The 16234-nt window shown below is 45.6% G+C and overlaps 1 protein-coding gene across 2 annotated transcripts in view; it reads right to left on the bottom strand.

The window, feature by feature from the left end:
* Positions 1-15774, bottom strand: part of LOC147708648 (cAMP and cAMP-inhibited cGMP 3',5'-cyclic phosphodiesterase 10A) — a 1277009-nt gene extending 1261235 nt beyond the window's left edge. Inside the window, exon 1 of one of the 2 annotated variants that reach the window (XM_086927318.1) lies at positions 15162-15774. In XM_086927318.1, coding sequence (XP_086783444.1) covers positions 15162-15594 — 433 coding nt within the window. In that variant the 5' untranslated portion in view covers positions 15595-15774. The remainder of the gene's footprint in view (positions 1-15161) is intronic. The other variant, XM_086927317.1, reaches the window with a different exon arrangement.
* Positions 15775-16234: the final 460 nt, after the last annotated feature.

The raw sequence follows: 16234 nt of genomic DNA on the forward strand, positions 1-16234 counted from the left end.
TCTCAACACCTCGTGGCCTCGCTGACGTCCTTGTTTGTGACAGTAACTCGACTCCAGTCCCACGCCTTGGCTTCTTACGTCCCCTGAACAAAGTTTTGCCTCGAGGCGGCACGTGCTGCCTCCCGCTCACGCATTGTTATGGTTCAGTCCGATAATATTTTCAGAGAGAGCAGTCACAAACGGGTTTAGCATGAGAGACGCTTTCATAATGACATGTTTTAAGGACAGCTGAGCCCTCTACGGCGCCTCGGCCCGGTAATTCAGTAAAATATCTAATAATGCTGGTCTCATGCTAGGACCTCGCCAGGCGCGCCGCCCAAAACACTGCGTAAAAAAACGTCAGGAGACGTCACAGAGGACCTTTCATCTTCACAAAAACCAATACGAAAGATCATAGAATCTCTCCTCCAAAAACATGCATGCAGGGCATGCACCCAGGAACACGTGGACCACGACAAACGGACACACGACTTCCTGCTCACCATCTACTCGATGCGCTCCAGTCAGTGGGCTCCATCAGTTCCAGGAACACCTTGTAACTGGTAACTCTGACAAAAGCACAGGTAGGTAAACAGCAAAAAAAAAACCCTGCATTTTTGCTTCTTTCCACTCACATAATAATTTGTCTACCTAGTCTGTCTACGTAGTTGACCCATTTTGCTAGAATTCGACCGTGCAGTTGATTTGGGAAAGTGGTACCACGCATGGTTGGTCCGAGAAATGGGTGCCCAGACAATGGCAGCAATGATGCATCTCACTGCTTTATTGTGCCAGCACGGCACTCTGTCCACTGGTCGTACATTTCTCAAATGAGCTGCAAGACAGGCTGAATAACGACAGAGTGATAGAACGGTGAGTAAGTGCCAGGGAGACAAAGTGTATGTTTAACTACTGTACACAGAAGTCCTCCAAGACTTGCCCCATTTCTTGTTCCTTATTATTCTATTTATATGAACCCTTTTGCCGCGGCGCAAATTTCCGCGGGGGGGGGGGGGGGGGGTGGGGGGCTGGGGGGGGTAGTTAAGGGGTGAGTGGGGCGGTGCGTGCTCATGACGGAACCACGCAGTCATGAATGGCGGGCGGCGGTTGCTCATGACGGCGTAGTTCCGTCACAGCCCCGCCCGCTCATTAATTCGCCCGCACAGGTAGGGAATTAATGCTGCGTGGGCGGAGGAGCAGCCGCATGACGGAACCACGCCGTCATGAGCACACGCTGCCCGTGGCTCATGATGGCGTGGTTCCGTCATAAGCACGAACGGGTTAATGTAGCTCACAGGAGAAGAAAAAACTCACCAAAACTTTCCCAAGGTAAAAAAAGTTTGGTCTGTGGTGCGACTAGGGGCTGCATTGATGTCAGCAAGGTGGCAGTGTGGGTGAGAGAGGGCGGTGGAGGTGGTGAGGAATGTAAGGTCGGTCTAAGGGGAAGTGAAGCATGCACATTTAGTGGGTGATTTGCATAATGTGAAACCAGAAAACTTGGGATCAATCTCTGCTTCCCCATTTTGTGTGATTTTAGGCAATTGTTTAATTTCACTTTAACTCCTTTTTCTTCATCATCGCATACGAGGGCTTTGAAATACATGACTAAGTGACATTAGGATGTGCGCTGTACGAAACCTTCTCTTGTGTATGATTTAATAAACTATAATGTTGTTCCTACATAATAGCAACCCAGCTCACCCAAACAGTGCACCTAACAAGTAACTTGCGTCTTAGCTCACTTATCCGATTGTTGTCAGTATGGGTTGAAGGAAGCATGAATGTTTCTTAAACACCTTGGGTGCTAAGGGTTTCCCCCCTCCTGTGCTGCACTTCTCTAAATCCCATTGTTCATGACAAGGTCAACTCGTCATAAGCACAGGGCAGGTAAAACCCATGACGAGTTGACCTTGTCATGAGCACTGAGGGGGATTCATGTTTGAAAAATATAATTTTAAGAAAACACGTATCAATGCATTGATAGAATATGATGTACATAGGTGAGGTGCATGTTGATAAAATACACTTTTTGAATTTTGAAGAAGCTTTATAATAATATTTTCAAGGGTTTGTTGCAAGAAGTCTTTAAAAATTACAGTAATCCCAAAGTTAATTGGTGCAGCAAACCTTAGTTACATCATTTCTTTAACTTAAACTAACCTGAAAACAAATGCTAGTCTGTTTATTTATCATCTTTTCAATGTTAGGGCTTATTGAAGTAAACAGCAGCCCAGTGCTGCTGCTGACCAGTAGGCCACATTTAAATGTCAGGAGGGCCGCATTCGGCCCCGGGCCGCACTTTAAGTGTCATTGGTTTACAGCATTTAATTTTGGAAAAGGTGATGGACAGAGTTTCTGAATGATGCAGAATACTCCTACCCAGTCAAGAGATCAGGGCTTGATCCATCACCGTTTTTTAGCTCACTGCACCATCCCAGCTTCAGAACCTGGCCATATGCAAATTAGTCTGTTCCTGTCCCAGTGCATGATGGGAACAGGGCAAACCAAACTACCAAGCCAATTCTTTAACTGGGAAGGAGACAAGCTACCGGGGACCGGTTTCTGGCATTTCAGCCTCGTCGGCCCGGCTTGCTTGAATCCTGATGGTGCAATGAGCTAGGGACTCACGTCTGAGTATACCCTCCCACACATAGTGTGGATAAAATCAATTTTGGAAAAGGTGATGGACAGAGTTTCTGAATGATGCAGAATACTCCTACCCAGTCAAGAGATCAGGGCTTGATCCATCACCGTTTTTTAGCTCACTGCACCATCCCAGCTTCAGAACCTGGCCATATGCAAATTAGTCTGTTCCTGTCCCAGTGCATGATGGGAACAGGGCAAACCAAACTACCAAGCCAATTCTTTAACTGGGAAGGAGACAAGCTACCGGGGACCGGTTTCTGGCATTTCAGCCTCGTCGGCCCGGCTTGCTTGAATCCTGATGGTGCAATGAGCTAGGGACTCACGTCTGAGTATACCCTCCCACACATAGTGGTTTACAGCATTCCTGGAAACGAATCCCGCAGTTTCCCCACTCCTGTCGTACCGCGTTTCAATGTCTCATCAGGGGTGGTAACCAGAATACACATGTAATTTCAATATGGTACATTTATATACAAGGCTCCGCTTTTTTCGCTTTTACTGATTTTTACAGATAAATACAGACAGTAACCATTTATTTGCCTATCTGTATTCATTTTTAAATGTGGATAACAACGGAAATTAAGTTGTTTTTGAATGATTCTAAATGCTGTCAATCATGACTGCCAGGCCAACAGCTGTGCGGATTGACAGGCAAGGGGATTACAATATCTGTGGATAATACAATGGGTGCTGCAGTACACAGGTAGCATTTAACTGCAAAGCCCTGGGTGCATTTGCGACACCATATTGTAGGGACTTGTAGGCAAGTTAAATATGTCCATTTTGGTGAGCCAATTCAACCACGTTTAATGTGGAAGCACAGGAACTGTTCGGTGCACAGAGTTCTAGGTGCACCAAAAATAGGGACCAGAAAAGGGCAAATAATCTGTGGTGTGCCGCCTTTTCTGTATAATTTGCTGCACATTTTTTCCAATGTCATTAATTGCAGTGGCGGGTTGGTGTCACCCGGTGCGGGTAACTCATGGTGTCACCCCCTCACGACTTACCGCATGGACCTCCCATAAAGGCAATTACTAATGCGTCTTTATTACTAAAGGAACACTTCTGTGAAAAATTTGAATAATGAAATACTGAGCAAAAAGCACTGTTTCTAAACTTATACCTAACAGTTAGCATGCAGTTCCTTAAAGATGGTTCATAATTCATTAAGGTATATAACAAGGATGATAACCTGAGACCTATCTCACTCAAAAATGTCTGCAATGAAAGCAGTAACTCGCTGAGCTTCCTATGTAAAATACAAATCTGTCACCTGCATGGTGCATGCTTCACTTTGCAGCTGGGACATTAACTCTTTATACTTTGTATGAGTCAGGCCTGTAACTAGACTGCACACAGATCTCGCCAGCAAGTGTATTCACCACCAAAGTTATCTTACAGCTACAATGCTTTGGAATTTGTTGGGTACACAAAGATCTCTGCACCAGATGTCTAATCCCAATAAACTATTTTAAAGTGAAGTCTGCTCGAGAGAAAACAAAGTACAATTAGAAGAGGTATAATACTGCAATATATGGTATACACTCAAGCACAAGAACAAACGTTACGTAGGCAATGGTGGCACTTGTGCCGTATCAAAAAACAAACAAAATGCCATTACCGCAGTCCCCAGGGCCTATCGTTACTGCCCGAAGAAGTAAGAAAGCTTTAGCCTGGTGCACTAGACCCGCCCGAAGAGGACTGTGTTTTCGTTTGTGCGAATGTGCGCCCAAGAAAAAAGCATTGTTGTTTGTACTGAATCTGATTCATTTGTGTGCCACTGCACTGCCACATTTTTAACTTAGTTCATGATTCATATTAATTTATAAATAAATGAAAACTGGATATTATTTCTCAATCACCGACTGCCTCCGAGTCGGGACCCAGCAATAAGAAATCAGTGAGTCCCAAATGTGAAGGGGTGAGACCAGGCTTTTGATTGTCCCTGTTGACAATTCAGTGTGACTGATGAATGCTAGGTGCAGAAACAGTGGCATTGCAAGCACTTTGGCCACCTGTGGCGGTCCCCTTGTTTGCTGCCCCACTGCGGCCGCACCAAAGAGCTGGGGGGGGGAGGGGGAGGGTGGCAGGATTTTTTTGCATTTTCTAACCCTCGTGGGCAATTGAAAAGCAGGGGGGGCGATTACCACACCGAGGCGGCAGGTAAGAGTGGGGGGAGGCTGCCGCCCCCAAAACTAATGCTGCATGGGGCACCCCCCATTGCTCTGGACTGTGCAGAAAGCTCCTCTTGTTGCCTTTGTTGTGTGTACTCTAGTCTAGAGACTAACCTGCTGTGAGGTGCATCAATATACACAAAGAATATATCTGGAGTGCAAACTGGAAAGAATACATGAAAAAGTACCCCCCCACAATCCAGTTCTGAAAATGTAGACAGTGGATCCATGTCCCCGGTCTGCTTTGGCTGAATATAATTGAGAGGCACCTGCACACCTGTTGTTCCAGTTCCTCGATCTCTGTGACCAAGGAAGGGAGTGCTCCGCGTAGTACTGTAAGGTGTGCTGTGTAACCAGAGCTGGTGTGTGCCTGACAGATGGTTTCCCAGAGGTGAGGGGACATTAACTAACATTTTGTCTTGCTGAAAAAAGCTGTTCATCTGACCTGAAGTGCCTAAATTTACCCTGGCTGCTGCGATGGGAAAGGAGTCATTCAACATAGCAGTAGGCGTGACTGTCTATTAACAGTCAGAAAGCGAGAGACCCCCAGAGCAGCCAGGAGAAGACGGAAAAGAGTAATCTGTTAGCTTCAGGAGTGGTGGGTGCCAGTCTCTCTGGTACTAGGGTTATGGGCCAGAATTGTGGATTTGCAGCTGAGCTTGACTTTGTGCCAAGAAAAGGAAACGTGGCTGTTCTCACCGTTGTGTCAAAAAGTGCAGCGGCAGCTTACTGTGCCTCATGATGAAGAATTTGCCCATTGCGGCCCTTGATGCCATGATCAAGAAGTGTGCCAGCAACTGTCGATTGTCTTGCTGCGATCCTACCTTTCAGGTGGTGAGGCCCACCTGCAGCTTATTGCCACATGACCTGGAAGCAAGGCAGAAGCTGAGTGGGATCTGACCCATCCTCTGGAGCCCCTGTGACTCTAAACACCTGTGTTCATGCCACAGGACCTCGGGCAGCAGCCACCTGTGTCATCTCTTCCAGGGACCTGCCTGGACTGACAAAGGCTGCTCCAGTGAACAGTGCATGTCATCCCAGAAAAGGAGAGAGTGAAGATGCTTTGTACTAGTCCGCTGGTTCCTTGCTGCCTGTGTTTTGAAAAGGGAGGCCTGCAATTTGTGAGACTTTAAAGGGGCGTTGTACCAAACTCAGTGCTAGATATGATGAACAGAGCAATCAGCACCTGAGCCTTGGTTTGTACTGCGTAGACACTCAAACCCAAAAGGAAACCGTCCTAGCCTTACCAGAGGAGGGACACCTGTGTAAAAGGAAGAGGTACAAAGCGATACCAAAGGGGATGATGGAGGCTAGCTTGAATCCAGTGGCTAAGTGAGTAAGGGACCCACGTCTGGGCACACCCTGCCACACTTACGGTGAACAAAGCGATACCAAAGGGGATGGTGGAAGTGGTAGGCAGCATCCAAAGGTGCAGTGGCCCAAGCGCAAGACCCATAGCTTTGTCTGATAGCATTTCCTGAGTAGTCTTCCGTTTTAAGTATGTGTAAATAAGTGCTTTTCTTTTCTAAAGTAAAGCACTGGGTTGGGCAATCTGTTATTGTGCTGCTGTTTGATTGCTTAACTCTGATCTTGGCGATACCAAAGGGGATGATGGACGGAGTGTTTTAGCAAATCAAACACTTACCCCCAGTCAACTGATCTGGGTTTAATCCATCACCGTTCTTTAGCGTACTCCGCCTCCCCAGTTCAGACATGGCCATATGCAAATCAGTCTGACCCTGTGCCTCATGGGAACAGTCCAGCCCGAACTGCCAAGCCATGTCTTCCCTGGACCGGAAACAAGCAAACTCTGATCTTGAGCACCAGGACACTACCTCCCTAAAAAGTCTGTCACTGCTCACCATGGCCACCACTGAAAGTTATGGGTGAAGGGGTTGTTTATGGCCCATTTTGTAAATCTAACAGACTCACCCAGGGATAGCAGAGTCAAAAGACCCCAGCCCCCATAGCTTAGGCCCAGTTAGCCTAAACCTCTGCTTGCCCTGTGGCCTCCTGAATGGGATCCGATGCAAAGGCACGGATTGCCCTTGGCACACTTGCATAGCTGTGTAAACTTTTTGTAATGTGTTCATAAAGCACAAAAAGTACACCATTCAATGAATAAAGGAAGGAAGGGTTGGCATTTAAGAGAAACAAATAAGGAAAAACGTAGTTAAGGGTAATTATTTTACTTCCTTCAGTTTTACACAATTGTAGAATTATGAGAAATTGGATCTCAACACAGTCATACATGATTACCATAAAAATATAATGCATTTTACGCACACATCGTCATTAGGTGTGAGACATTTGTGTGGGGACTACCAAAAAACTCCAGTTTCACTTATGGCAATTACATTTTGTTTGCAGAAATGCACTCATTTGTCAGCATTCGGTGCTCCAGCTTAACACGCCTTCTAATTGCACTATATAATTTACAAAGCGCTTCCTACCTCTCACGAGTACGCAGGCAGCGCTGCCATTTCCATGTGCTCCTCTGCCGACAGGGGGTGAGGCCTTCTCCTTGGGGCAGAGTGTTTCCTCGCCACTGTACGCTTCCTAATCCTTCTAAGTTCCTAATCTCCTCTGAAAGTTGGCACCATAATGCTCCAGGGCGCGTGCACACATTCGTTGCAGGGAACAAAGTGCTCCCTCGGCATGCACTGTAAACACAAAGCGCCGCAAGCTGCGAAGAAGGCACCGACGCAAACTCCATGAGCCACTGCACACGCACGGGCAAACTATTAGAAAGTCTCTCCAAACAGAGGTGCTGCGGGGATACCTCAGACCACGTTGGCGCTCGCGATATCAAAGAACTGGAGATGGTGCCCGTGCCGTGGTGTGATGTCCACGTTATTAATTCTTTCTTTATTCTAGTGGCACGACACACACACTCCCCTGGTCTCATCTCCTCCCTGCCGGGCGCGTGACCGCCGTGACGCGTCAGAGCAGGAGCGCACACTCGCGCGCGGGGGCCGGCCTTGCCCACAAACTGCGTAGTGCGTACGCCACGCATCCACATCGCACCAGACCAGTGACCAGCATCATCACATGTATCTGGTGCGTGCGTGGCGTCGCGATGTGCTGCTGCAGTAGTAGCAGCATTTTAATTTGTTTTAAGCAGGTGCACAACTGTGCACAGCTCAGCAGGGTGGCGTGCGCTTGCAATATAGCAGCCCGTAACTAACAAGATTGGTGTCACCCCAGACGGGGTGACACCCGGTGCGGTCCGCACCCCCCGCACCCCCCTAGTGACGCCACTGATTAATTGTCCTGTCAATCTGGTCAGAATGCAGCATTCCTGTGTCTATGACAGACACCCCTGATCCAGAAGAACCCCTCCACAGAGATTTGCCTCGTCTAGATAAACCAGCTTATAACTGCATCATCAGACTGGCACAAACTTTTCTCCGGTAGGTTCAGGGTTAGGGCAGTAGCAGCCTCAAACCTACACTTTAGTCCGAGTACAGCATGAGATCAGAGGCATTACAGATTGGGAGGCAGGCAGTCTGCCTCTTCGTCATGTCAAGGGTTTTGGCATTAGACATGCACCCAGGCCTGTAGCCAAATAGTACCTGGATCAGCAGAACATTCTTTCACAGTTAACTCAAGAAATCATTTCAACTCGGAAAGAACAGCCACGCAACACTTGGCCTCCAACACAAGGATAGTGAGGGATTCCCTTGCTTCCAAATAAGGCAGTATGGAAAAATCAAGAGGGTGTTTCTTGGACCACAACGAGCCCCCTTTGACTCATCCAAGATCACCCCACACCACCCAAGCAACAACAGGAGTTTTGTTGTTAAGAAGATAGCACAGCACTTCATACCACTTCTAGGACTTCAACAACACCAATTACTCTGGGACATAGGCAAGCGAATAAATACCAGCTCACAGACACACACACACACACACGCTAGTCGCAAAGGCATTGTGGCGTGCATACAGTATTACTCCTATAGGACTCTTATGTACTCCTAAGTGCCTTTGAACTTGGCCCTAAAATTGTAGTAAAATGGGAACACTCTGGGAATATTCATATACAGTTAGCACAAGCAGGAAATGCTTTGTCCTCTTTGCTTTGCACTTTTTCTAATAGATAGTTCAACATTTCAGGGTCGACTGCATGAATATAATAAGCGTGTTTAACAGTGCTAAGTAAGTACCACCATCCATACTCAAATGCTTTTGTTGTATAGTACTGCTCCGGTTGAGGAGCCTTTTTATTAACTCTTAGTTCCTTGGTCTGCCAAAAGAGAAACACAAAGACAGAGACTGTCTTTCAGGAGTTATTGGGTAATGTAGGCCTGTACGATAGTGATAAAACAGCACCGGCAGCACGTGTGCTCTCTTTGGTACCTAAACTATTTAGGAGATGAGTTGAAGCCAGGCTTGTTGCCATTTTGCCCAAGTTTTTACCAGCAGCTGTTTGCTGTAGTATCTGCTTGCTTAAAAGGTCAAACAACACGATGATAACAGGAGCAAACGAGGTATCAAATCAGTTTGCAGAAGTTGCTGTGCATTTTCTTTTCACAAGTGTAAATGAAGAGCCAGTGTTATTTGCAACAGGGTGTTTTAGCTCCATAATTTGCAATGAGATCTAAACTTTGCCATTATTCCCCTGCAATTGCTGTAGTGTTGACCCATGCTCTTTTCCCTCACGGTATGAAACCATGCAGTCATGCTCTAGCATTCCCCTTCCTGAGATGTTCTTTTAGTTTGAGCTTTTCTCAAAAAAAGTGCACAATTTTTTGTCGACAGTACTTGATTTGGGGTAAATATATCAACTTTCTCCACACTTGAGAAACATTATGCTCAGCTTATGTTGTGCATTCAGGAGGTGTCAGTGTGACGGTCCAACGTGATCTGTCCCAGCAGATTATCTGCATTGACTTGATGCACCAAACCCCTAAATCCCTGCATGGTTTAGCCTGCTAAGAGATGGGTACAAAAAACTCCCAGTAAATATTGAGGAAACACAAGAACTCAGCAATGTCTAAATACTTGGATGTTCTAAATAAGCTTACGGATAGGGAAGATGGGGTTATTCCAAGCATCCCCACAGGGTGCAAAGAGAGCAAGCAGCCCTTAACAATGCACATCAGGTACCACTGTGCCAAAATACCATGGAATGTTTCAAAGGAATATGTAATATGGAGAAGCCAGGTTAACTATAGCATCGTTAGGTATACGAAATAAGATTCAAGGATGAAAACAGATTTAAGGAGTTACTCATACCAATGTGGAAAGAAGGAACGAGTGATCTGTTCGGTAGTAGTCTTTTGGGACAACGTATGACTAAGGAACTCTGAAAACACGAATGTAATAGATACCAGAGGTAAAAAAACGTGGAAATACAAGAGGGTGGGAGACGTAGTCATGGTGAATTAAGGGAGATAAGATAGTCAAATGTGCTGGGAATCTTAAAGGGATCTAACCTTTCCAAAGATGAAATTCTGAAATGTTTGCAAGTCAAACTACTCACAGATTAAACATTTTATAAAGAAAATTATTTAAACGCAAACAAATGTGCAAGCCAATACTAGGTGATGGCAAACTTAAGAAGCGGGTTCTTTCTCGGACTGAGCTATATATAGCAAAGCCAGATAAAGCATCACAAAGAGTGGAAATAGAATTTTCCCCAACCAGATATAAAAAAAGGGAATTAATAACATATACAGAACATGAGTAAGAGAAAAACAGAACTAAAATATGGTTGGATTCAAGGCTGGGATGGTACCCACCACAAAAAATACACATTGCTCCACCCACCCTATAAACACATCTATCTGCCAAACCATTACTTATCATGAGAAAGCATTCAATTCTGGCTACAAATAATAGCCCACAAAGCAGTCCAATCTCCACAAAAATATGTGCTTAAGTAAAATATAAGAAAATGTATTAGCTAGTGAAAAAGTAGTATTGCCCTAATGCACTCGGAGAAAAAAAAATGGGCTATCAAGCAAAGAACTGGCCGCAGTTATGGCTAGGGTAATGCAAAACACAAATGCAAAGTACACAATGAAATGTTGGACTAGGGTGAAAATGAAATAATGGAAGATGAAGGGCTGAGCCCATAACCCAACCTCCAATAGATTAATTGTGGTTTGTAAAACAGTGCCCATACCATGAGCTTTGGGATTTAAGGTAAGGTCAGCCAGCATTTTAAGATAACAACAAAATCTGAAAATGCTAGTCATATCTGATAGCATTGCCAAACATAACATTGCATGTGCAAAGTACTCATTTGGCAATTTGATGCCAACATATTTCTCTCTATTTACATTTCAATCTATTATAAAATAACTATCCACCCTACGAACTTTCATTTCTTAAATTTTATACGGCATCCTTCCTCACTGATAGTCACTTGAGATATGTGGCTCCAAGAGTAAGTTAAAACAACTGATCAACCTGAAGCCTGTCTTGTCGCAAAATAAATTCACAAGACAGGCAGTACCGACGTTTTAAAGGCATAAAGTATCAACAGTATATAAAGGATTTACCCTTAAAAGCTGATATTGATACCATCAACATCCAACAACCAGTGGGCAGTAAAAACTGTCTACTCACTTCCACCACGAGGTATGAACTAAAACAGTGTTAAATAAAATATGCATTAGCATCGCTACCCATGGGTGACCGTGAGTGAGCCAAGTTTCACCTGGTTGGAGGTAATCCAGGGAAGAATTAAGCCCCCACACTAGCAGTGTCTAATGTTGGCCTGAAAGGACTTGATCCAGACCAAATGTTCACAACACAAATTTACACACACACTAAACAGGAGTAATATGCATAGTCAATGGTTAGCTTGAAATTTGGCACGGGTTTCAATCCTGCAAGACCAATATTGGACAACCAGCCCCACACCTATTAGGACAAGCAGCATGAATAAGAACACATTTCTCTACTGAACACTTGGTATGAAATTTGCAGCACAAAACACCCACGCTCCAAATAGGACAGTACCTTGATGTGTAAAGAGACATCCGCCAAGATACACAGAGGCTTTTTTTTCTTCTTTTTAATAACACCACATGCATTCTGGGTGGGATCACAGGTTACTCCGATATGACATAAAATATCATTGCTTAGCATTTCACAATCGGGATTACAGCAAATTGCCCAACAAACAGACTTGGAGCTTTGTTGCTATTTTATCTCCCCGGCAGACTCTTTTGAACTGCTAAGATAAAGTATGAACAGAAGGCTCAAAGATCAGTCCTTGAATCTTCTCACTATCTTAAACGGGAGTGACTATTTTTCTAGGGCCACACATGTATTGCCAAGAGTGCAAAGATTAGCAATGTGACCATATCTAATGGAAAGACCAACTGAAAGTCAATTCTCTCGGTCATTTGTGTACAAAGTTATTCGTTTCCGAGACACTTGGTCCGTAACAAGACAGCGCATGGGAACTTTGAGGCAGAGTGTTTAGTCCTTTGATAGCTGGCAACATAATTTGTGGAGGTTTGAGACACTGCAGTGATAAGACCGGACACATAAAAAATATTGTTATATACTGAGTAATGTATGGGCAGTGCAGGGTCTTGGAGAGGTAGGGGGGCGATAGCCGGTGCAGTTCAGCCTCAAGGATTAAGTGGTGGGCGTTGAACATAGACGTGAATGGAGGAAGCGGGGACCAGCTCCAAATTCATGAGGGAACATTCCAGGAGATGAAGGTGTGGTGGGTAGACTGATGTACAAAAAGGCCAGTGTCGTTTTTTCCTGTTTTACATGTACCATTTTGCCACACTTTTCTTTTTATTTCTTACTTTATTTTATACTAAACAGTTTTACAATTTTATATTGTGTAACAAACATTTTTGTTTAAACACTAGAGCAGCCTAGAGATGCTCTATGACCTTACAACGAGGCGGTAGAGTCTCTGAGGGTATACCTAGAAACTGAACCTTATTTGGAGGGTGTTGACCTCCTTGGACTCCTCTTCACCCTCCCAACAAAATGCCTACCAGAGATTTCAATGGGCTCTCACCCTAAAAACGTCCCCATTCCCATCCTAGGACTGTTAGGTGAGCGAGAGGGGGGCTGCCATTGGAAATCTCCACAGTGCTCTCAGAATCTCTCGGACAGAGAGCATGCGGACCGTGCATCTGACATTAGGGCAGCCAGGGAAATCTAATGAACAATAAACGCTGGCGGTGTCAGGACTAACTTCAGTCTACGTGCAAGCCTAAAAAACAAATGGACGTGTTTTGGAAGATACATCAATATTTCACAGAACAAAATAAATCACGGTTTCCCAAGGAAGTTTGGCCAGCATTAGCACCCCTAGCTATCACATTCAGATAGAGAAGTGGGTTGATCACTTTTCTGCACTTTATGCCAAAGATAATACTACTGCTATTATACCCGAGCCATCGCACTAAACACTCTTCTCTACGATACATCTACAGAATTAAAATCAGCAAAAGCTCCTGGCCCTGATCATATTCCTGGTGACCTCTTCAAATCAGAGCTCCTAATCTGGGCAGCACACATTACTATTATACCAAATGTCGTCACTGCAGGTGGAGAAATTCCCAACTATTGGAGTGGGGCTAGAGATTATTGCAGTGGATGAGAAAGGAGATGCTTCTAGTCCAGTGAACTACATGCCCATTAGTCTAATTGACAACTAGCACACAAAAAAATAAAAATCACAAGTATTGGACAAGTTACCGGCCTGGATGGATCCAAACTGCATTCTTTCACCACTCCAGGCTAAAACAAGTACTTGTGACCAAGTCTTTAGGTTCTCACTCTATGGGGATATGCCGACATTAATACATTGGTAGAAGGGGAGAATAACTTTGCAAGGTCTCTTGTTTCGGTTACCATCAGTACCCCACTACCCCACCCATTGTTCGATGCAGGCATCAAAAGAACTGCAGATATTGCCTCACTGAAGCCTCTGGTGCACTGGTTACGAATATGGTCCACACCGGCGCTACTCTAGTATCGGGAGGCTCTGAAGGAGTTGTTGAGGATGAATAATGGCAAAAAGATTCCCTGGCTGAAACGCGCGGCATCCTGGTTTAGGTTACTTGGCCTGCCCCATTTATGGGATCACCCGGAGGGGATAAGCAAGGCAGTGATACCTATTGTGAAAATTAAATTCTGGGAATGCGTGTATGACCAATGTACCTTGAGCACAAATGCAGGGTGTTTGACTACTCAAATTCTGAGTTTTAAGTCTTGTTCTAAATTTTAATTATTTCTTCATGTGATATAGAACTCTAAAAACAGATACCTCTAACCAGATTGTCTTTGTAGTGAGCCATTTTCTGCTGAATGTTTGGTTCAAACGTTCAAAGATGAGGTCTTACAAGACAAGTGCTGTGACATGCATGCCTTTGTAAATTTCATATGAGATTGTAACCTGGTCATAATGTTTGATGTGGATTTTATCTGCAGGATATTCCTTTAATAATATTTAATATGAACTCATATGTCATTTCATTATTGTATTTTAAATAATGATATCTATAACTTATTGAGTTTTTTTTACATTTATAACTACCTAGTGATAATAGTTTTGGGAAGTTATGATCTAGTATGTTCTAAGTAGATATGTTTATTTTACCTAAAGTCAAATTTAATTTTGTATTTATTCTTTGTTGTGTTTTTGAAACCGAATAAAGTTTTTACTGATTGAAAGGAAATCGCGGTCTCTGTCTTACAGAAGCTAACATCGAGCACTTCAATACACTGCAACTAGACACAAAGTACTTTTTTCCTCCAAGTGCTCTTTGGAGAAAAAATGTTGCATCCTGTCGCCTCCCTTATTCGGAGGTTGCACTTCAGGAAACAAGTTATCTGCATTCACTTATGTCCGAGGGAAAAAGTTTGGGAAGTAAACCTGACCATATAGTACTTTATGCACTGACAGCTGTCACTTATTCCAAACCCCCTGCAAAGTTGTAAACTAATATTAACGTCCAGGGCGTGTGGTACTCGGCATGTCCTCGAGAAACACACAACCGGGCGATCTCTGATCACGAGTTCTAGCGGAGAGTGTAAAGGCCAGTGTGCAAACGGAGTACACGCTTACTAACAGCGGGAGGAAGTCAAAATGCCATAATATGTGGCGAGTCGTGATCCGGACAGTATAGAGCTGGAGGCACTGGAGCGCACAACAAGGCTTATTATGGTAAAAGTGGGAGGCAGAGGTCTATCTGTGCCCGACAGAGAATAACTGAACTGCGATCAAGATTTTGGAAATACTCTCGCAGGCGGCCGGTCACTCTTGCTCCATAGGGTGCAGGAGAGTAAGTCCTCAACTGCACGTGCGTGTTGGAAGGAGTACAGCCCTTCACATCTTGCACACACAGCCTCCCGCAGAAAGCTTACACTTACTTGTGCTCACGAAGCAGTCGGTGATCCTCCTGAAGCAGCCGGCGGTCGGGGAGGCTCCATCCTCCATGGCGGGGAGGGTGGCCCTGCGCGGGCGCGGGAGGAGGCTGCAGCCCAGCCCCGCCGCGGCCAGCAGCAGCGCCCTGTGCGGGAGCGGGGCGGCGGCGGTGCGGCGCCTCCGGCCGGCGGCTGCACGCAGGAGGTTGGAGGACCAGCGGCAGCAGCAGGAGTGGCTGCACCCTGTGCGGGGCAGCGGCCAGTGCGGGGGGCGCTGCGCGGAGCTGCCGATGCTACCCTCGGAGGCGGCGGCTGTGCGCTGCTGCGGCTGCAGCGCGGTGCTGCTTCCTGCCTCGGCCTGCCGGGGGGCGGAGGGGCGGGCCGAGGGCGCCGCCGCGGCTGCTGATGGGAGCGCTGCTCTCCGCGCCCCCTCGGACATGCCCCTCTGCTCCAGATGGCGGGCGGCGCCGGGGGCTGGCTCTTGTCCTGCTCTCTCTCTTCTTCACTCCCGTTGGAAGGCAGGAAACTGCGCGGCGGCCACGGAAGAAAGAGGGAGGGACCGGGGAGGAGGGGGAACAAGAAGCCGGTGTCTGCCTCCCACGGGTGCCGCGCGCTCCGTGGAGCTCCCTGGGGCCGCTGCCAAGCACAACATCCCGTGTCCCACGAGCCGCTCGCCCCCTCTGCTTTCTTTATCTTTTCTTGTTCTCTTCTCCTTCTAATTTCGTGTTTCTTCCACACTTTCTTTCTAATCATTTAGTTTGTTTTTTCAGTTTGTTTCGTTCCTTACATTTTCTGAGCTACTCGTTTTTATATTACCTTCTCATCTCATTTCCCTTCTCTTCTCATTTGTTTCTCCTGTCTTCGCTAGCCATTTCCTACGTGTTTTGCTTTTCTGCATTTTTTAATGTTCCCCCCTTCTGCTCATTCTATCTAGTTAAACCACCCGTCTATGTCAAACTTCTTTTCATGATCTCTTCACCATTGTTCTGTCTTACTTTCTTTTCCTAATTTCTTGTTTCATTTTCTTCTAATACTAATACCCAGCCCCCTCACAATTACCTTCGTCTTTCTCCACTCTT

The sequence above is a fragment of the Lissotriton vulgaris genome, chromosome 6, assembly GCF_964263255.1.
Source record: "Lissotriton vulgaris chromosome 6, aLisVul1.2, whole genome shotgun sequence".
Lineage (NCBI taxonomy): Eukaryota > Metazoa > Chordata > Amphibia > Caudata > Salamandridae > Lissotriton > Lissotriton vulgaris.